The sequence below is a fragment of the Larus michahellis genome, chromosome 1, assembly GCF_964199755.1.
Source record: "Larus michahellis chromosome 1, bLarMic1.1, whole genome shotgun sequence".
Taxonomy (NCBI): Eukaryota; Metazoa; Chordata; class Aves; order Charadriiformes; family Laridae; genus Larus; species Larus michahellis.
This window is the reverse complement of record NC_133896.1, coordinates 177,838,088-177,856,607: the sequence shown is the minus strand read 5'-3', so window position 1 is coordinate 177,856,607 and position 18,520 is coordinate 177,838,088. Positions and strand designations below refer to the sequence as shown.

The window sequence follows — 18,520 nt, the reverse complement described above, 5'->3', positions numbered from 1 at the left end:
GAAGCGCCGCGCGCCCGCCCGCCCGCGTCGCCGTGGTGATGGCGTCGCGCGGCCCCGCCTCGGCCGCCCGGAGGGAGGGGCGGGAGGGAGCGCGTGCGCGCCGCCAGACCCGCCGCCGCTGCCGCCGGCTGAGGTGAGTGAGGGCGGGCTCGGCGGGGCGCCCGGCCGCCTTTCACGGTGCGGCTGGGTGATCGGTAAGAAGGGGTCGGCACCCCCCGTCACTCCCCGTTACTGGTCGGGCCGTTGTTGCCTGTTGGCTTCCGCAGGGTTGGGCGTCCGGTGGGCGGAGCAGCGTCTCCTCCGGCGTGGGGAAGGGGGCAGAGGCTCCCTATGGCGGCTCCGGAGAGCTAGCCCCCGGCTGGCCCTGGCCCTGGGCTCTGGGTACACCATGTCCTTTCTCTGTAGGCCTCTGAGCAGCACGCGTTGGTCTGTGCGTCTCTTCAGTACAACCTGTGGTCTGTACCAGGTAGTTGTAAAAGGAGCTCGCTTTTGGACAAGTACTAGCAAATTAGCCTGGTAAGAGCAATGGAGTTGCATCTTCAGAGAAGATTCAGGTGGGTATCAAAGTATTCCTTTACCGTTTTCTCCAGCTGGGCTTGTTAGGCCCCGTACTGGATGTTCTCTGACACCGTATGCCTCATGAGTCTCGGGAGCTTTCAGTGCATGCACATCTGACAGTGTGAATGGCAGGTGCATGTTTTGCGTTAGCTATAACATCTTACTGGTAAGCCTGGTTCACACCAGCGTTTAGCTTATTGCAGTCAAAACCCTTGTTAGTAATTATTTAGGAAGAGAGTCCTCAGGCAGCTGCCCTCTTTAGTGCTTGTTAAAATGTTTTTCTCGTGTGAACAAAAAGATGTAATCGTGATGCTGAGAAGTATTGCTTAGTGGACCTAACTGGTTATTTTTTTGTAATGACACAATGCCTTTCACATAATTGTTTTGATTTTTTGCAGATGATCCTTGAGAGGGCTCATCTCAAAGTACAACTTTTAAAAGGTTTGCAAATAGTGAAAGAAAATGTCGCATAAAAGCTCTAAGGGAATCAGGAAAGTAAACATTTCTAGCTCCTTGGAGTCTGAAGATATTAGCTTAGAAACTACAATACCAACTGATGATGTTTCTTCCTCTGAAGAGAGAGAAGGCACTGTTAAAATCACTAAGCAGCTGATTGAACGGAAAGAGTTGCTCCATAATCTTCAGCTCCTTAAAATAGAATTATCTCAGAAAAACTTGATGATCGACAACTTGAAAGTAGAATACTTAACCAAGGTAAGAAATGTTGCTTCTTTTGTCATATAATCTTTTCTTGTTTCTGATGCTTCTAGAGCACCAGAAGTGTTTTCTCCATTCTGAAAAGAATTTCTTGGAATTGCATACTGAAAACCTGCTTAGCTTTTGGGTGGTTTGTTTTTTTTTTTTTTTAAATAAGAAAAGGAGGAAACCAAGATATGTAAAACTTAGCTGACTTGTCCAACACATTATAAATGGATGAGGGGGATCAAATTAGTTTTTCCTTTTCGAAAAAGAACAGGAAAAGACCTGTATTCTTTGAGAAACGATGAATAATTTTGTCACTGGTGTAAGCGACTTGACAGCACTTCTAACCTGAACTTGTGAAATACTAGAATGTCACCTGAATGCTATTCAATGATCTACTAATGAAGATGTGGCTAGAATATACCAACATGCCTATAGTTGGAGATTTTGTGGTGTACAGTTTCCACTAAGATACATGAAATTAAGAAAGGTGTAAAACCTTTGCCACATTTGTATGCAGTCTACGTTTACAACTTAATATATAGTAATTGTGTCTTTCACTGACTTGTTCAGCTGATTTCAAATTAGGCTTCAACTCAGAGAAGCGAGTAGCAATTTGTTGAAAAAAGATGAATTGTAGAACGAAGTCTTTTTTATTTCTAGTTCATTAGGGCAAAATCTATATTGTATTTTATGAAGCCTTAGCATATTTAGAGATATTTTTAGATAATCGTTATTGTGCTTTCCAGTGCGTTGGTCTCTCTGCGTTTTTCTGTGAAGTTGTTCTTTTTGTCAAACACGTTTTAAAAATTACCAAAGTAACTTCTTTTATTGATTTTATATTTATATTCTTTATATTTAGATTGAAGAGCTAGAAGAGAAGCTTAATGATGCAATCCATCAAAAGCAGCTGCTGTCTTTACGACTGGATACTCAGCTGGCATTACAGCAAGAAGATGCTAGGTATGATGGAAGTAAAACAAAAAAACTTCATCTTTAACTTATTAATATGAATTCAAATTAATTCATGGACAGTTGTCATGGTTTAACTCCAGTCAGCAAGTAGGACCACACACTCGCTTCACTCCCCCACCCCAAATCGGGGAGGGAGAAGAGGGAGAAAAGGCGAGGGGGGGAAAAATTCCTCATAGGTTTAATAGAACATTAACAGAAAATAATAATAATAATGATGGTAAAAGAATATGCAAAATAAAGGGATGACATAAAATTGCTTACCACCTGATGATTGATTGCCTGTCCTGTCCCGAGCAGCGATTGCAGATTCCTGCCCCCCTGGCCAACCCCCATTTATATACTGAGCATAACGTCTGTGGTATGGAATATTCCTTTGGCCAACTTGTCCTGTCTATGCTCCCTCTCAGCTCTATGGGAAGCTGAAAAGTCCTTGACTAATACAAACATTACTTAGCAACAACTAAAACAGTATGTGTTATCAATGTTCTTCTCAATCCAAAACAAGCAGCTACTAAAAGAAAATTAACTCCATCCTAGCTGAAACCAGGACAACAGTTAATGGAAAATGATGATTACGAATTACAGGAGTAGGATTTCTTTTGCAGATTATATTAGTATTAACATTCTAAAAATGGATTTTACATACTCAATTTACATATCAGTAAATTTGAAACAAGCTCTCACTTGCTGAAGTTTATGATTTTGGTGTTATTGTTACCTGGATTCAAATTTAATAGGAACTTGGAGTAAGAATGTTCTTAAAAGCAGCAGAGAGCAAAAGGAGTAGGTAGAGGGGGCAGACTTTCGATCAATTTAAAGTGAATTTTTAATAACTCTGCAGCCTGAATGACTTGGGAAAGGTAAGGGGATAATGTTTAGCACTTCAGTTAGGATTGCTTATAGTCCAAACTGTTTTCAGTTGATGATGTAGAAACTTGCTTTTCTCCTTGCTTTTCTAAAACCTTTTGAGTTGACCTGTAGTTGAAAATAGACTGTCTAGCAATCTTCTTCAAGTTACTTTGTCAATTAAATGTTTTAACACCTGTAACAGGATTGTGAAGGAAAAGCATTACTTAATTTTCTCCTGGTAGAGTAGAGGATGCACCAGTTTATAGGATGTGACTAATTCTAAGTCATATTCTGTAGTAAGCCTGGAACAGATTAAGTGATGTGAAGCCAGACCTGAGATTAGTTACAACAAAGTCATTCAACTAAGAGCAGCTGACTGTCAGAAAAATGTCTGTCATTCTGTATGCTTGTTTGCACCAGAATGGAATATTTTATGTTGGCCATACTTGAGTTATCTGAGGAGTGCTCAGTGAAAATGTACTGATGTGCAAATTGTTATTAATAGACATAAAAAAAGTTGAACTACTTTTCTTTCCTTAGTCTTTTCATTAGTTTTTCTGACAGTCTTTTCCTCACTTTTCATCCCTGTTTAACAGAATCGCACACTGTGCAGAACATGTCTTGCGTGACTGCTTTGCTGACTCGGGATTTTCTGTTGTCTTTTTGAAACAAGTGGGGCAGACATTGCCTTGTAGTACTAGCTGGTATTTCTAATGTTACTTTGTGGTGGGTTGACCCTGGCTGGATGCCACCAAAGCTTCACTCACCTCCTCAGCTGGACAGTGGAGAGAAAATGTAACAAAAGTCTTGTGGTTTGAGATAAGGACAGGGAGAGATCACTCAGCAATTACACTCGTGGGCAAAACAGACTCAACTTAGGTAAAATTAGCATAATTTACTGACGATCAGAATAGAGTAATGAGAAAGCAAAGATCTTAAAACACGTTCCCCCCACCCCTCCCTTCTTCCTGGGCTCAACTTCACTCCCAATGTGCTCTATCTCCTCCCTGCCCAGCATTGTGGAGGGATGGGGAATGGGGGTTGTGGTCAGTTCATCACATGTTATCTCTGCTGCTCCTTCCTCCTCAGGTGAAGGACTCCTCACACTCTTTCCCTGGTCCAATGCGTGGATCCCTTCTGTGGGAGACAGTCCTCCACAAATTTCTCCAACATGAGTCCTTCCCATGGGCTGCAGTTCTTCACAAGCTGCTCCAACATGGGTCCCCTATGGGATCACAAGTCCTGCCGGAAAACCTGTTCCAGTGAGGGCTTTTCTCTCCATGGGTCCACAGGTCCTGCCAGGAGCCTGCTCCAGTGCGAGCTGGAGCCACAGCCTCTTTTGGGCATCCACCTGCTCTGGTGTGGGATCCTCTATGCGCTGCAGGTGGATGTCTGCTCCACAATTAGCCTCCATGGGCTGCAGGGGGACAGCCTGCCTCACTGTGATCTTTACCATGGGCTGCAGGGGAATCTCTGCTCCAGCACCTGGAGCACGTCCTCTCTCTCATTCTTCACTGGCCTTGGCGTCTGCAGGGCTGTTTCTCTAACATATTCTCATTACTTTTTGCTGTTGTTCATCTGCATCTTTTTTTTCCTCCTCTTCTTAAATATGTTATCCCAGAGGCACTGCTGCTATTGCTGATTGGCTTGGCCTTGGCCGGGGGGCGTCCGTCTTGGAGCCAGCTGGTATTGGCTCTATTGGACATAAGGGAAGCTTCTGGCAGCTTCTCACAGAAGCCAACCCTGTAGCGCCCCCCTCTTCCACCACCAAAACCTTGCCATGCAAACCCAAAGCACTTTTTCAATAATGTAGGAGTTACTGCATTTTGAAGGATGATTTGAGTTGAATATGTTCTCAAGAGTTACAGCTAAAACCTCCCAAAAAAGAGGTCAGTTGCTTTGATTTAAATAAAATAAACACTTTGAAACATCTTTAAGTGATGTACAGTTTCTCTTGCTGCATAATAACTTGTCACTGGTGGTAATGACAGTGTTTTAAGGCTGGAAGTACTGCTGCTTGTTTAAGGGTAATGGTGTTTGTGTTTTGTTTGGGTTTGTGGGTGGGTTTGCTTGTGTTTTGTTTTGCTTTTTTTTTTTTTTTATTTATTTGAAAGAACCCCAGCTTTGTATGCTACACTGGGTAGAAAATGAAGGGTTCTATGTGAAATAGACCATAAGGATGTATATGCTGAAACTTGGCAAGACACATATTGAAGTTGCTATTGCTTTATTTGGTAATTTACTAGTTCCTTGGGTTTTGTGTGGAAATATATTCTGCTTTTTCATGTTTTTAACCTTTTAATTGGTAAATTAAGACTAATTTATAAATTCAAGTCAGCATATGTGGAGGCTGTCACTTCTCAGATTCAGTTTCGTATTGTCAATGACCAGGAAGTTCCTGACTTCTTATGTATAATCTGATATGGTTGTGTAACCATGGTGGTATACAGTCTTGTGCTGATTACCTGATATCTGTAAATTTTCCCCTCTACGAAATGAGCATAACTCACTCCCTTGCCAGAGTTTTGTGAAGGTTTGTCACTTGTGTTACTCACTGCTTAATGTCTTCTGTTTTCAAATCAATCTTGAAGAAAACATCAGGCTCTAATGAAACAAGAAATGGAAACTATTTTATTGAGACAGAAGCAACTGGAGGAAACGAATCATCAGTTAAGGGAGAGGGCTGGAGATATCCGTCGTAGCTTGCGAGATTTGGAATTAACAGATGATTGCTATGAAAAGCTAAAGTCTCTTCCTGAAGATCAGCTTTCTATCCCTGAATATGTTTCTGTGAGTATTGGTTTTTTGTATTGGTTTAAAATGTAACTGTGTCCTGAGTCTGGCTGGGATGGGGTTTATTTTCTTCATAGCAGCCTGAATCTTGCTGTGTTTTGGTTTTGTGGCTAAAACAGCATTGGTAACACACCGGTGTTTTGGCTGTTTGTGGACAGTGCTTGCATAGAATCAAGGCTTTCTCTTTTCCACACTCTGCCTTCCCCTGTACCCTGTGAGCAGGCTAGGGATGCTCATGAGATTGAGAGGGAACACAGCTGACCCGAACTGGCCAAAGGAATATTCCATATCATCTAATGTCATGCTCAGTAATATGAACTGGAGGTAGAGAAAGAAAGAGGGGGAGGGGTGACTTCCAAGGTGGTTCTTGATCAGAGACTGGCTGGGCATCAGTCTGCTTGTGGGAGGTGGTGAGCGACTGTCTTCACTTGGATGCTTTTTTTTTTTTAATTCATATCTCTCTTTCCTTTACTAATTAAGCTGTTGAGAACAACACATGAGTCGTCTTGCTTTTGTTCTTCCTACTTTCTCCTCTGTCCTGCTCCCACTGGAGGCAGCAAGTGAATGGCTGCATGGGTGCTTGGCTGCTGGCCAGGGTCAACTCACCACAAGCTGTATATTGCTTTTTTTTAGAATAAAAGGGGTGTGCATACAGTAGAAGCTAGTCCATACTCCTAGAATTCTTATTCTTCTTCAACTAGAAATGAAAGACCTTCAGAGGCAGATGTACTTCTGTATCAGTCCATTTTAACTGGATTCCAGTGAAAAGAAACTTTTAATCCCAGATTCTGACGCCTTAAAGAGAGCAGAACTGATGATGTATTTTAAGAGGGTGAGGCAAATGGGGTATTAAGATTAAATGGTGGGTACACCTTGATGAAATACAGCAGGCTGAAAATAGGAATTTGAAACTCGGCTTGCCAGAACAAGTTGAGATCTGTTGCCTTTCCCGTCTGCTTTCCATGTGGCTCTTTCCTATCTGACTCAACACAGGAGATAAAGCATACGTGAAAGTATACTTTAAGAGTCATTTTCTTGATTTAAGAAGTTTGTTAGTTATGGCTTATGAGTAGGTAGAGAGTGTACTCTGCTTGCAATAAAAGGACAGCGCCTTCACAGACTGTGGTACATGTCCAGAGCATCCTGGCTCACTTCTGAGAATGAAAAGGATTTAGACATGTAAACTTTAATTCACCAAATTATTAGCATTGTACCTATCTATAGAGCTAGTTAAGGAAGCTGTAAATAATGTTAAGAAGCTTAGTGCATTTTTTGAGGTATAAATGCTGCATGAGTGAGTTCTCTTGCTGGATGAAAGTGATGGTATTCCGTGCTCTAGATATGTACAGAGAAATAAAACTTGTAATTCTTATCTGAAGGATATTCTTGGGAACATCTTTTGAAAAGTTCCAAAATTTGGACTTACTGAAAGTACTAGAAAAATCTTACGGCTCTGAATGATAAACAAGAACACTTAGCTTGGGGCCTGTTAGGTTATTACACCCTAGCTGTCTACTGTACCCACTGCCCTCTATAGAATTATTGAGGATTTTTTTGTTGATTCCCGTGCCACCATGGTTAACAAAGCAAATTTTTAACACAAACTGAACTGCATGTCAGCTTGCTTGAAATTGGTGTTCAGGAAGCTCCAGGACTTCAGGAGTTGATTGACAGTCAGTACAAAAGGCTGCGTAGTGGGACAGGACAGATACCAGGAGTTAGTAACTTTGCCAGCTGCTTTAAGTGAAGCTGTCAGAGCACAAAAGGAGTGCTTAGATTGTATTTGTGGGTAGAACAGGGCTGTAAAAAAGATGTGAAGTGGGAGACATGAGTAACAGACAGCTTCTACCCCTAATCTGCCTTTCTTTTCCTCTTCCATCCAGCAGTAAATGCTACTCTTGGCTGTGACTCAAACTCCACTGCTTATGTGTTCAGTGAAGCCCCTTTCCTCTTTACACATATGTCACTTTTTACTTCTGAAGTTGCCCTTTTTTTGGACAAAATTTTTTTTTTCCCCAGAGAAGAAATTCTAAAGATATATTGCAGTAAGATGCTGTTTTCTGCTTCTCATCTCAACTTCTTTTGGCAACAGGATCAGTGTGAACCTGAGAGCATCAGCGAAGATCAGTGATTGTTTATCATTACTTTGAGTTATTCAGCTGGTACAGATGCTGGGAGGCTACAGAATCAGAGAATCATAGAATTGTTAGGGTTGGAAGGGACCTTAAAGATCATCTAGTTCCAACCCCCCTGCCATGGACAGGGACACCTCCCACTAGATCAGGTTGCTCAGAGCCCCGTCCAGCCTGGCCTTAAAAACTTCCAGGGATAGGGCTTCCACCACCTCTCTGGGCAGCCTGTTCCAGTGTCTCACCACCCTCATGGTGAAGAACTTCTTCCTGACGTCCAGTCTGAATGGTCCTATCTCTAGTTTTAATCCATTCCCTCTAGTCCTACCGTTACCCGACATCCTAAGAAGTCCCTCAGCAGCTTTCTTGTAGGCCCCCTTAAGATACTGGTAGGCCACTCTAAGGTCTCCTCGGAGCCTTCTTTTCTCCAGACTGAACAACCCCAGCTCCCTCAGTCTGTCCTCATAGGAGAGGTGCTCCAGCCCTCTGATCATCCTCGTGGCCCTTCTCTGGACACGTTCTAGCACGTCCATATCTCTCTTGTGGTAGGGGCTCCAGAACGGGCCGCAGTACTCCAGGTGGGGTCTCACGAGAGTGGAGTAGAAGGGGAGAATCACCTCCCTCGACCTGCTGGCCACACTTCTGTTTTGCATATCCTGTGTATGTATCCCTTTAGCTTCTGAAGGGTAGGAAAAGCATCTTGAAGGGAAAAAGTAATTTTTCTGATGCTGTTTTCTGCTTTGCTTACGTAAGGAAGAACGATGCATTTCTTGGGCAGATAAAATCTCTGGCTCCGAATCAGCGTGCAGACTAATTGTATGGCCTACTGATATTAGGGTAAAATTCTCATTGACAAGAAAGAGTTCTGCTTAGAGAAAATGTTAGCAAGAAATTACCAGACTCTTTTTTTTTTTTTTTTTCTATTTATCGATTATAAAAACACTGCCTTGCAATTCTTCAGGATAGAAGTAAATGCGTGTATATAATGCTTATACACTTTTTTGAAACCCGGTATACCGGACAAACAGCAGAAGTGCTCAAATACAGATTTCATATATAGAGATATTGCAAGTTTAAAATACTAGAATTAGAACAAATGTGAGGTGTTTTTCACTGTTCTTCCACAAAGGGGTGCAATAGTGACATGTTAGAGCAAAGAGTAGGTGATGTTTAATGTTAATGATAACAAATGAAAAATGATGCTTTAAGCATCTTTTAATCATGCTTTTTTGTTTTTAATTTACATGTAAAAATTTTGTTTATTTTTTTAACCTTAAGAATGATTTTTTTTAGAAACAGCATATGCAAAATTTTAAAGTACTTCAGGTCTTTGAACTGATGCCTGGTAGCTGAATTTGTTTGGTAAAGCGAAACTCTTGTGTACTCTCCTTTAAAAATTTTTTTAACAAGTTTTTTAAAAATGGTATCTGTGAATTCTGTTTGATCCAATTTTAATCACCATGTCTTCCAGTTGCATTGTTTTGCTAACTAAAGCTTAGTTGCCGTTTAAGAAGGCAGTTAACTGACACAACTACTTTCACATAACTTAATTTAACAGAAGCCAACTTTCTTTTGCTCTTCATCCACCCATTTTTAGCTTAACTCTAGTTTTCCATAAAAAGTGGTGGGCACATGCTAAGAGGTTTTTTGTTTTTTTTTTTTAAATTGCCTAGAAAGTGGTGACTTTTTCCTTAGAGCACATGTATATAAATTTGTAATTTTAGGATATGCAGTGGTTTCTGAAATCCCATTACAGTAATTTTTGTTTCTGCTTTATTGATTTGGCAAGAGGCAATGTGTACTTTGACTGCTGAGTTGCACGAATGTTTATTGGCCGTCAAGCAAGCTAAGGTAGCAATAACAGTTGAACTGCTGCTGCAACCTTCCCCTCATCTGCTGCTCTCATTTGCACTTTCTTATTACAATGGATTGATCTTTTCTTGGGAAGGTTGTGCAGATATGCTTATGCTTGATACCTGTATCCCATGTCATCTTGGTTTGATACTGGGTAATCTGCCTTAGGGTTGTTGTGGTTTGGGAAGTAAATGTGGCATGATGGCCAAGTTAGTTGTCCTAGGGAAATTGCAGTAAAAATGCAAGAACTTTAGGGAGAAGCTTTAAGTTTGAAAAGTTTAAGTTTAAAAAAAAAAAAAGCCACAATGCTTTAAATAGTTGCCAATTAGTGACACTCGAGGTTTTTATTTTTTTTAAGGAAAAAAATAAAAATTCCATAATTCCTTTTTTTTTTTTTGGGGGGGGGGGGAGAGGATTTGATTGCAATTCAGTTGCTCAGTTTCAGATGTAATCAGACAAGTTCTTAAAGAATACAGATAGACAAAAACTGTAGTCAGCAGAAGGTGTAGTTAAGAGACTAAAATTTTACTTGCAGCTTTGCATGCATGCTTCTAAAGTTGTTTTTTTTTTTTTTCCTAAAGAAAGAGATGAAGCTGGTTGTAGTTTGGAAGTTAGAAAGAACCCACAAAACTATCTTCACTGTTTGATTTCATGCAAACCCATTAGAAGCAGTGTGATTTCAGAGATGGACATGAAAAACCTCCTTGAATACTGAAGGAACAGGATACTGCAAGAAAAAAATAGTAGCAAAGCAGTAAAACAAGGCAATAATACCTACTTAGTTCTGTTCCCAGAAGAGACAGACAATTTACAGTTTTAACTGTAGCATCTGATGGTTTGATTTATTATTTGGAATTTTCAGAACATAAACAAAAAAATTATCATATTTTAGTTTGCATTTAATTGAATTGTAGTTTTAAAAACCATCCTTAATTTTGTTCATTTTGTGTGTAAACTTAGACATAACAAATTGAATCCCTTGTTACCATCTTAAAAAAAAAACAAAAAAAAATAGTAACTATATTTGGGAAAGTTTGCATCTTTTTCAATAAAAAGTGACTTTAAATTTATAGCATATATCCTGTTTTAGCTTATGTTTGTTTTGCATCTAAAGGTAAGGATAAAAAGAGGAGCTGTTGCTGAGTACAACAAATTGAAACAACTGCAACTTCTAACAAGCACAGTATTTGGGAAAACTTAAAAAACACTCAGAAAATTTCACTTTTCTGCCTTAATACTAATCTTCAACTCATGTTGCACACTTGCTTTATTATATAAAGCAAACTACATCTGTGTTTACATTGCAAATTTCCATGACTTCTGTGTTTTTTAGAATTGTATGCTGTCAATTATATGGAATATACCTGGAACTTTTCTTTGTCTTCTGCTATTCACAGGTAGCAAAACAGAGACCTGTCTTCCTTCTGCATGGAAGTGTAGTACAGCTTGCTGTTGAATGCATAATTTCTTTATCTGTGCTTTCTTGCTTGTATTTCTTCTTTAATCGTATATCAAACGTAGCATTAATGATGGGGGGTATGGAGTGGCTTTTGCATGAAAATAGTTCTTAATTATCTATTCTTTTCTTTTCATCCCCCAAAACAAACATTTTAAGGTATCAAGTTAATCTGAGAGTAATAACCTCTGTGTACGTGTGTGTGGGTGTATATCAAAAAAGCTCTTTCTTCTTTGTTTTGTCTGTTTTCTACTACTGACTTTGTGGTTTTACTACTGTGTTTTCCAGTATTTCTTCTTGTTCAATAGAAACGTTCTGGAACCATTTTTTAGATCTGAGACTTATTTGTCTGAGACTATGCCTATGACTGGAATGGGAGAAGAGAGACATTTATGTGGTAGAGATTTTTTTTTTAATCCTTTTACAAGGTTTTTTTTTTCCCAGTGTTAATTTAGCAGAGTCGGGTCTTTCAGAAGCTTAGTTGCATGATGCAGCTGAACCCATATAGCAACATGTTACTCCTGAAAAGTGTGTGTGTGTGTCGGTTGTCACAGTTTTTCCTGGTTATGTGCTGTTCCCGCTTCCCATGCTTGCTCTTGCATTTTTCTTGGTGCAGATTCAGCACGCTGAACTGGCAGAAAACAAAACTAATCTCTCTCCATTTCTACACACCCCATAAAAATTTATATTGGCTTGGGGGAAGTTAGCAAGCTAAGTTGGTTTATTGCTAAATAGGCGCTTTTTTTTTCTTTTTATACTGTTAATCAAATAGGCTCTAGAGTTGGCACAAGTAAGGGGTGGGACCACGTGGTCCATTAGCAGCTGTATTTTTTAATCAGGCAGCCTAACTGGGAGCTGCCTTAGTTGAACAGAAATGTATAGCTTTACCTGTATTCTTATTTTTTTGTTCAGTGACAAACACGAACAGATTCTTTCTTAGCTGCTGCTGTCAAGCATTAAAGAAAGACACTGTCTTTGCTTTAACGTTTCCCCTCCACCACCCTCCCAAGCCTCAACCAGGTTCCTGGTATGCGCTAGAAATAATTTGGTGAATTATTGCCATAAAATGTTGAGCTGATTTGCTTTTGGGATTGTAGTTTTGCAATTGCAATTTTGCTAGTCTGAATTTTGAATATATATCTTGTTCTTCTAGATCCGATTCTATGAAGTAGTCCATTCCTTAAGAAAAGAGCTAAGTGATCTACAGATGAAAAAGGAGAGCCTAACGGAAGAACTAACTGCGTGTAAATCCCAACTGAAGTGTCTATCAGAGGTCTGTGCAGCTTAGTTATCTCAATTAAGAAACTATGTAAATGTATATGTATTGTGAAAAACTCATTTTCCAAGTCATTATTCATGTATAAGATAAAAAAGTTTTTTTTCTCTATAAAAATTACTTTGAGGAGGAGGTGGGGAGGGAGGGAAAGGGGAAACATGCTATATGTGTCCTTGCATAACAACTAATTTTATGTTATGGCTACCCTGCGAGATTTGCTCATGAGACTGTTCAGGATAGACTCTTACCAGCTCTGTTGTGCTTTCTGAGGGTAAGGTTCAAGACTGGGAAGCTAAGACAAGAGATACATCCAGCAGTAGTTGAAGATACAATGATGGCTCAGTGTATAGTTTTCGAGACGATCATGTCTTGGTAGTAATTTGTTTTATCTTTTGTTTTAATGATATAAAAATGCATTTTTTAAGTTTTCTTTGGAGTTGTATCTTCTCTGTTATGCTTTGCAACTTTTTTATTTTAATTTTCCTATATATTTCCATACTGAAAGGTAATTTGCTTTCAGGTAAGGTATAAATGTCAGTAGTAGTAAAGCAAATTATCTAAATATGTTTAATTTTTACTTTCAAAGAGTAAAGCAGTTGCAACAGTATAAGGAGAATGTTACTTCTAAGGTATTTATGAATATTCATAGTATTCTTAGTATGTGTACAGTTAGGATAGTTTGTATTTTAGCTTAGCTCTGCATAAATCTGGAGTTGTGATAAGACAGTTTCAGCTACCCGCAGCATATTTATCCAAGTCACGGCTGGCAGGGACTTAAATGCCACTGTCATTTTACTACTTCTGAAATTATTCTTTAGTTACCACATCTTTTTTTTCCTTAAAATTTACTTATGGAATAATCAGGCGTAAAGAGATATTAATTATACAGGGTTATCTTGTGAAATTCATATTCTGTTTATTTCTATTTTTGAATTAATTAGAAAAAGTAGTCAATAAAATTTGTGCATTTATGTGCTTGAGCATTGTTTTGTGTCATCATCTCTGGTCATAGCTGAGATTAAATTAATCCTGTTAACTTTAATTTACATGAGTATTTTCCTTCATTGTACACTTCATGTGCTCTGATTTAATAACATTCTACAGGAGGATGTCAGCATTCTGCGATTTGACTAACATCTGTGTTAATTTTTGCTGCAGCAATTTAGTGAGATAGTAGATAACAATAATTAAAGTTGTGCTAGAAACAATTTTCTTGGTACATTGACCTTTCTTTAATATTGAAACTTCTCTCTTTTTTTTTTTTTTTATACCACATGGTGGCAGTATCCACCTTTCCCACTGATTTGATTTTTCAAAGTTTGAAGTTTGCTGTGCTTTTCTTTTGATGCTGATGAGAAAGCACTAGAATGTTGTCTGTGTTGAACTGAATGCTTTGAATGCTTATACCCTTTTGCATAATCATGCTTAAAAGGAGAGACAACTAATGAGAATGAGTACCTCCTTTAAAAAAATAAATGAACTGGAGAAGAGATATAGATGTTGAAATGTCACAAGAAAAAAAAAGCTTGTAGTTGTTAATAAAAAATATTCCATAGAATTCTCGAGTTTCAGATAAGATCACTTACTGCAGTTCTTCCATATGCACAAAAAAAAACCCGAACCCAAGTCTTTACCCTATCTGCTATTCGTAGGGATGAAGTTTTTTTGGATATTTAATGAAATGTGACCTGATAGGAGGTATTTTATGTATAGATACTTAAGAGTCTCTGTGTTTTGCTGCTGGCTAGTTCAGGTTTGTCCTAGTGACTTGATGAGCGTCACTATAACAGGGTACCTCAAGCTGTTTCAGATAGTAAGGTAAGAGGAGCATCATCAGTACGTGAGTGTGCTTCAGAGTCGCTAATATACTTAGTACACTAAAGCTAACACACCTAAGTATCTTTTGCAGTTTACAAAGAAATGGTTTCAAGGTGTACTGTTGGAGTAACTTATTTATTTGAGCTCCTTTGATAAGGTCAAGCTTTTTTTCAAGGAAATTTATCAGTAGGAAATCAAGCACAGTTTCATTCAGAGGCTTACTTAAGCTCTTACACTCTTTTGCTGTTTGTGTGGTATTCCAATAATTTTTTTATTTCCAGCTACGTGAAATGTAGTTGCTGAAGTTCCTTGCCTGTTATTTAGTAAGTTACACTCTTCAAATCCTTCTAGTTTCCCATTGAATATTCCTTAAATTTTAAATTTTCTCCAGCAGTTGCAATATTCCTGTTTTCTACAGTTCATCAACAAAGTGTCTGTTCTGGGTTTAAAATTTCCTTAGGAAACTACTAATACAGACTTTTGAAATACAGTCATCACTGAAGTTAGGACAATCTCCCCCCGCCCCACCCCCCCGTGAGAATAACCCACTTCCTACAATAAGCATTCATTTTTTTCTACTATTGCAAATAATTTTGTCCCTTCCTAATGAGTTTCAACATGTTTTGCTTTTTCCTCTTTGTGGTACATGGAAAGGAACTAAAATACACACTTATCCAAAATCTTTCTATTAACTACTAATGGATTGTGGGAGGAGGATTTTGCTGGCTTTTCTGGTTGTTCATGGCTGACAGACTAGGTTTGAGTAAGTTTTATACATGTAGATATTCACCCAGAAATAAAGTAGTGAGAAATATGAATTAGGTATAGACTTGAAAGAAAGTCTATCTAGCCAACAAAGAACTGAGAAAGTTTAAAGGAAAATCCAAAGTTGTTCAATGTGTTTACTCCATCTCTAGGAAAACTTAAATGTGAAACGAATTCTTCAAATAAGACAACCATTGCCTAACATCAGGTATCTTATTTTGTGAGGGGATGGCTGTAATCCTTTAATTTGATCAAAGGAAATGAACTCTAATTTTACTGTTTTTGTTTTGGAGTGTGAATTTAAGACGCTTATGAATGTAAGATGCTTAGATTATTTAATTTTTTTCTCTTCTCATGAGCCTTTAGATACTGTTTTGTGGGAAAGCAAAGCAGCACAGTTCTATTCTCTGAACACTATTACAGTGAACGGGTACGGCTGACTATTGGTTGTATAAAATCAGATCTTTAAATCTTCTAAATCTTTTTTGCTATGTGCGGCACAACACATCTAGCCTGGCACAAAAGTGCATGCAGTGTCCTGGTACTGTGGCCTCTCAGACAACTGAGTTTACAAGCATCCAGCTGTAACAGCTAGGAAGTTTGGTTCTGTTAAAATTGGATTGTCATTGTAGCCTTGTAGAAACTAATTTTCTAAGACTTAACAAATCCACGTTTAATTTATCTCTAGGCAATTCCTCAATTCATTTGTATTAGAATTTTATTTCTGACTTCAGGGTATAAGACACATCTTTCAAATTTTTGTCACCTGTAATTGTACTCTAGGTATACGAAAATGTATTTTGTCGTTGTTGTTCAGAAGAGGCAGAAGGTCCTAAGTGTTTATCAGCCTCTGTTAGCACTCATTTAATTCTTAGTATGCTGAGGAGCAAGACCACTAGACCACTAAAACTCTACAACTTTGTGACAAAGTTCTCTTGTTGACAGTCTGGTGCTGCTCTGAGTTAGCAGTTAATCAAAGCCTGATGAATCTATAACACAGACCCAGAAGGGTGGGGAGCTGCTTCTGACAACTGGTAGCAGAGAACAGTGTGTGAAGACTGATTTGTAGCACTGGAACATAATCTGATAAACACAGCTAGTGTCAAAAGATCTTTGTCACCACTTTGTGTTTTTTGAAGTGGGCAGTATAAGTGGTTCCGCAGTACTACCACTGAATTAGTGGCTTTCTGTACGCAGTTGTTGCATCTGTGATTTAGACCAGTGCAGTTCCTCTGATTCTAGGTATAGCAGCAGGAGAGTGAAGGGAGGTGGTGGAACTGGTAAAAGTAATGTTCTTGCACTGCAGTGCTGAGTGATCTGTTACCAAATGTATAGTACAGACTCGTTTCAGTCCTTCTTTTACAGTTCTCAGTACTTCAGATAATGTTGGCACCACCACCTTTGCAGGAACAGATAGAGAAGAAAGTCCAGCTATAGCATTGTATTACCAGGAGCTTCCCAGAAACAAAACCAGCTTCTGATGTGTGTGTGTTCCCATGCTGAACATCGGTGTACTATTTTCAGACTTGTTTGCTTACAAAATGGTTAGAACCTTCCCTTAAACAGTTGTAATTTACTACTTGTGTGTTTCTATCAAGGCTGGAAAAGAGTCTGAGAAGGAAATTCTGCTTTTCTTTGTAGCTCTAGAAGATTAAGTATTGCTGCTTCTGGCTATGAGTTTCTTGGCAATGTTTTCCTGGAAATTCGGTCTTGATACAGTTTTATCAGGGTATCCTTTCTTTAGCTTTTTTTTTCTGTAAAGTTGCCTTCAGGACTTGCAATCAAATTTATAGTATGACAGTTATCTAAAAGCTATGGTTAGCCTAAAGACAAAACTGGATGTATGTAGGACAAAGATCTCTTCTAAGACCTCGTCTCTGAATTGGGATTAGTAGCTGTCAGGTTTTGCTAGACATACCTAACAATTTTCTCTGTGATAATGTTTCCCAGCTGTAGGAAAAATGCTTCTATAGTCTTCAAAGAATGAACTAAGCTATTGCACTGAAAGGATCAGTTGGCACTAGATGTATCTGAATGTTGTAAAATTGAGGCTACTGTTGCTACTCCAGGACGACTGCGTTCCCTGAGATTTCTTCTGAAGTTTGCACCTCTATAATTAAAGACTCCACTCTAGAACCCTTCCCCAGCCCCCTGGGGAAGCAGTGCTTTGATTACTTGGTTTTCATGTCTCTAGAAAAAACAGATGAGGCCTCAGTCTTAGGTGAGGTACGTGCCTTATTTCCTTCATTATTGTTCGTATTTATCTTGTTCAGGAAAAAATCTGCAAAGAAAAATATTCTACCAATAACTATGAGCTTGGGGCAGCAGTTCCAACATTTTCAAGACTCAAGAAAACATATATATCTATAAAAGTTCCCTCTTCTATCCAGTGTCTTTCTACCTCTGTTGATATATAGCTGTGGCTTATATAGACTGCTAGTAGTTGTTCAGAAGGACCAAATGGCTTAATTGTAGTCTCTAATGCAATTTATCTCAAGGATCCTTTTCACCTGAGAATATTTCATTGAAGATTCTCATCAGCTCGGATGCAGAGAGAAAGGGCTTTTTATTCCCCCCCCTATTTCTCTTGCGATAGAGGCACTTTATGCCAAAGCTTTTCTTTCTTGCCTTTCTTGCAGGGCTTCCCTGTTTTGGAAGTAGCTCAACATTTTTGTTTATGATTTCAGTTCTGGGCCCCTCTGTACAAGAGGGACATTGAGGTGCTGGAGCGTGTCCAGAGGAGAGCTACCAGGCTGGTGAGGGGTCTGGAGACCAGGTCATATGAGGAGAGGCTGAGGGAGCTGGGCATGTTCAGCTTGGAGAAGAGAAGGCTGAGGGGAGACCTTATTGCCCTCTACAACTACCTGAAAGGAGGTTGGAGAGAGGTGGGTGTTGGCCTCTTCTCCCAGGTGAATAATGACAGGACCAGAGGAAATGGCCTGAAGCTGTGGCAGGGGAGGTTTAGATTAGATATTAGGAAGAATCACTTTACTGAAAGAGTGGTGAGGCCTGCCCAGGGCCAGTGAACAGCCTGCCCAGGGAGGTGGTTGAGTCACCGTCCCTAGAGGTATTTAAGAAACGTGTAGATTTGGCACTTCAGGGCATGCTCTAGTGGCAGAGATTGTAGGTTGTTTGGTTGGACTCGATGATCTCAAAGGTCATTTCCAACCATGAAGATTCTGTGATTCTAGTGGCAGATAGTGCCCCATCTACAGTCCTTGGCAGATTACCAATTTTATATCAACATGCTAGAAGAGGTGTCTTGTTCATTCAGTTATGTATAACTTCTTCCTGACATTTGGGCAGTTGTATTCAAATAAATAATGTATCGACCAATAATTTTTG

The 18,520-nt window shown here is 39.2% G+C and overlaps 1 protein-coding gene across 7 annotated transcripts in view; it reads left to right on the top strand.

Annotated features, from left to right (window-relative positions):
- PIBF1 (progesterone immunomodulatory binding factor 1) overlaps positions 1-18,520 on the top strand; it is a 127,711-nt gene that overhangs the window by 439 nt on the left and 108,752 nt on the right. Inside the window, exons 1-6 of one of the 7 annotated variants that reach the window (XM_074564284.1) lie at positions 27-133; positions 406-554; positions 957-1,272; positions 2,123-2,223; positions 5,676-5,874; positions 12,470-12,589. In XM_074564284.1, the coding sequence (XP_074420385.1) occupies positions 1,021-1,272; positions 2,123-2,223; positions 5,676-5,874; positions 12,470-12,589 (672 nt within the window). In that variant the 5' untranslated portion in view covers positions 27-133; positions 406-554; positions 957-1,020. Of the gene's footprint in view, positions 1-26; positions 195-264; positions 555-956; positions 1,273-2,122; positions 2,224-5,675; positions 5,875-11,193; positions 11,258-12,469; positions 12,590-18,520 lie in introns of those variants that run through there. The other 6 variants (XM_074564339.1, XM_074564304.1, XM_074564314.1 and 3 more) reach the window with 6 other exon arrangements.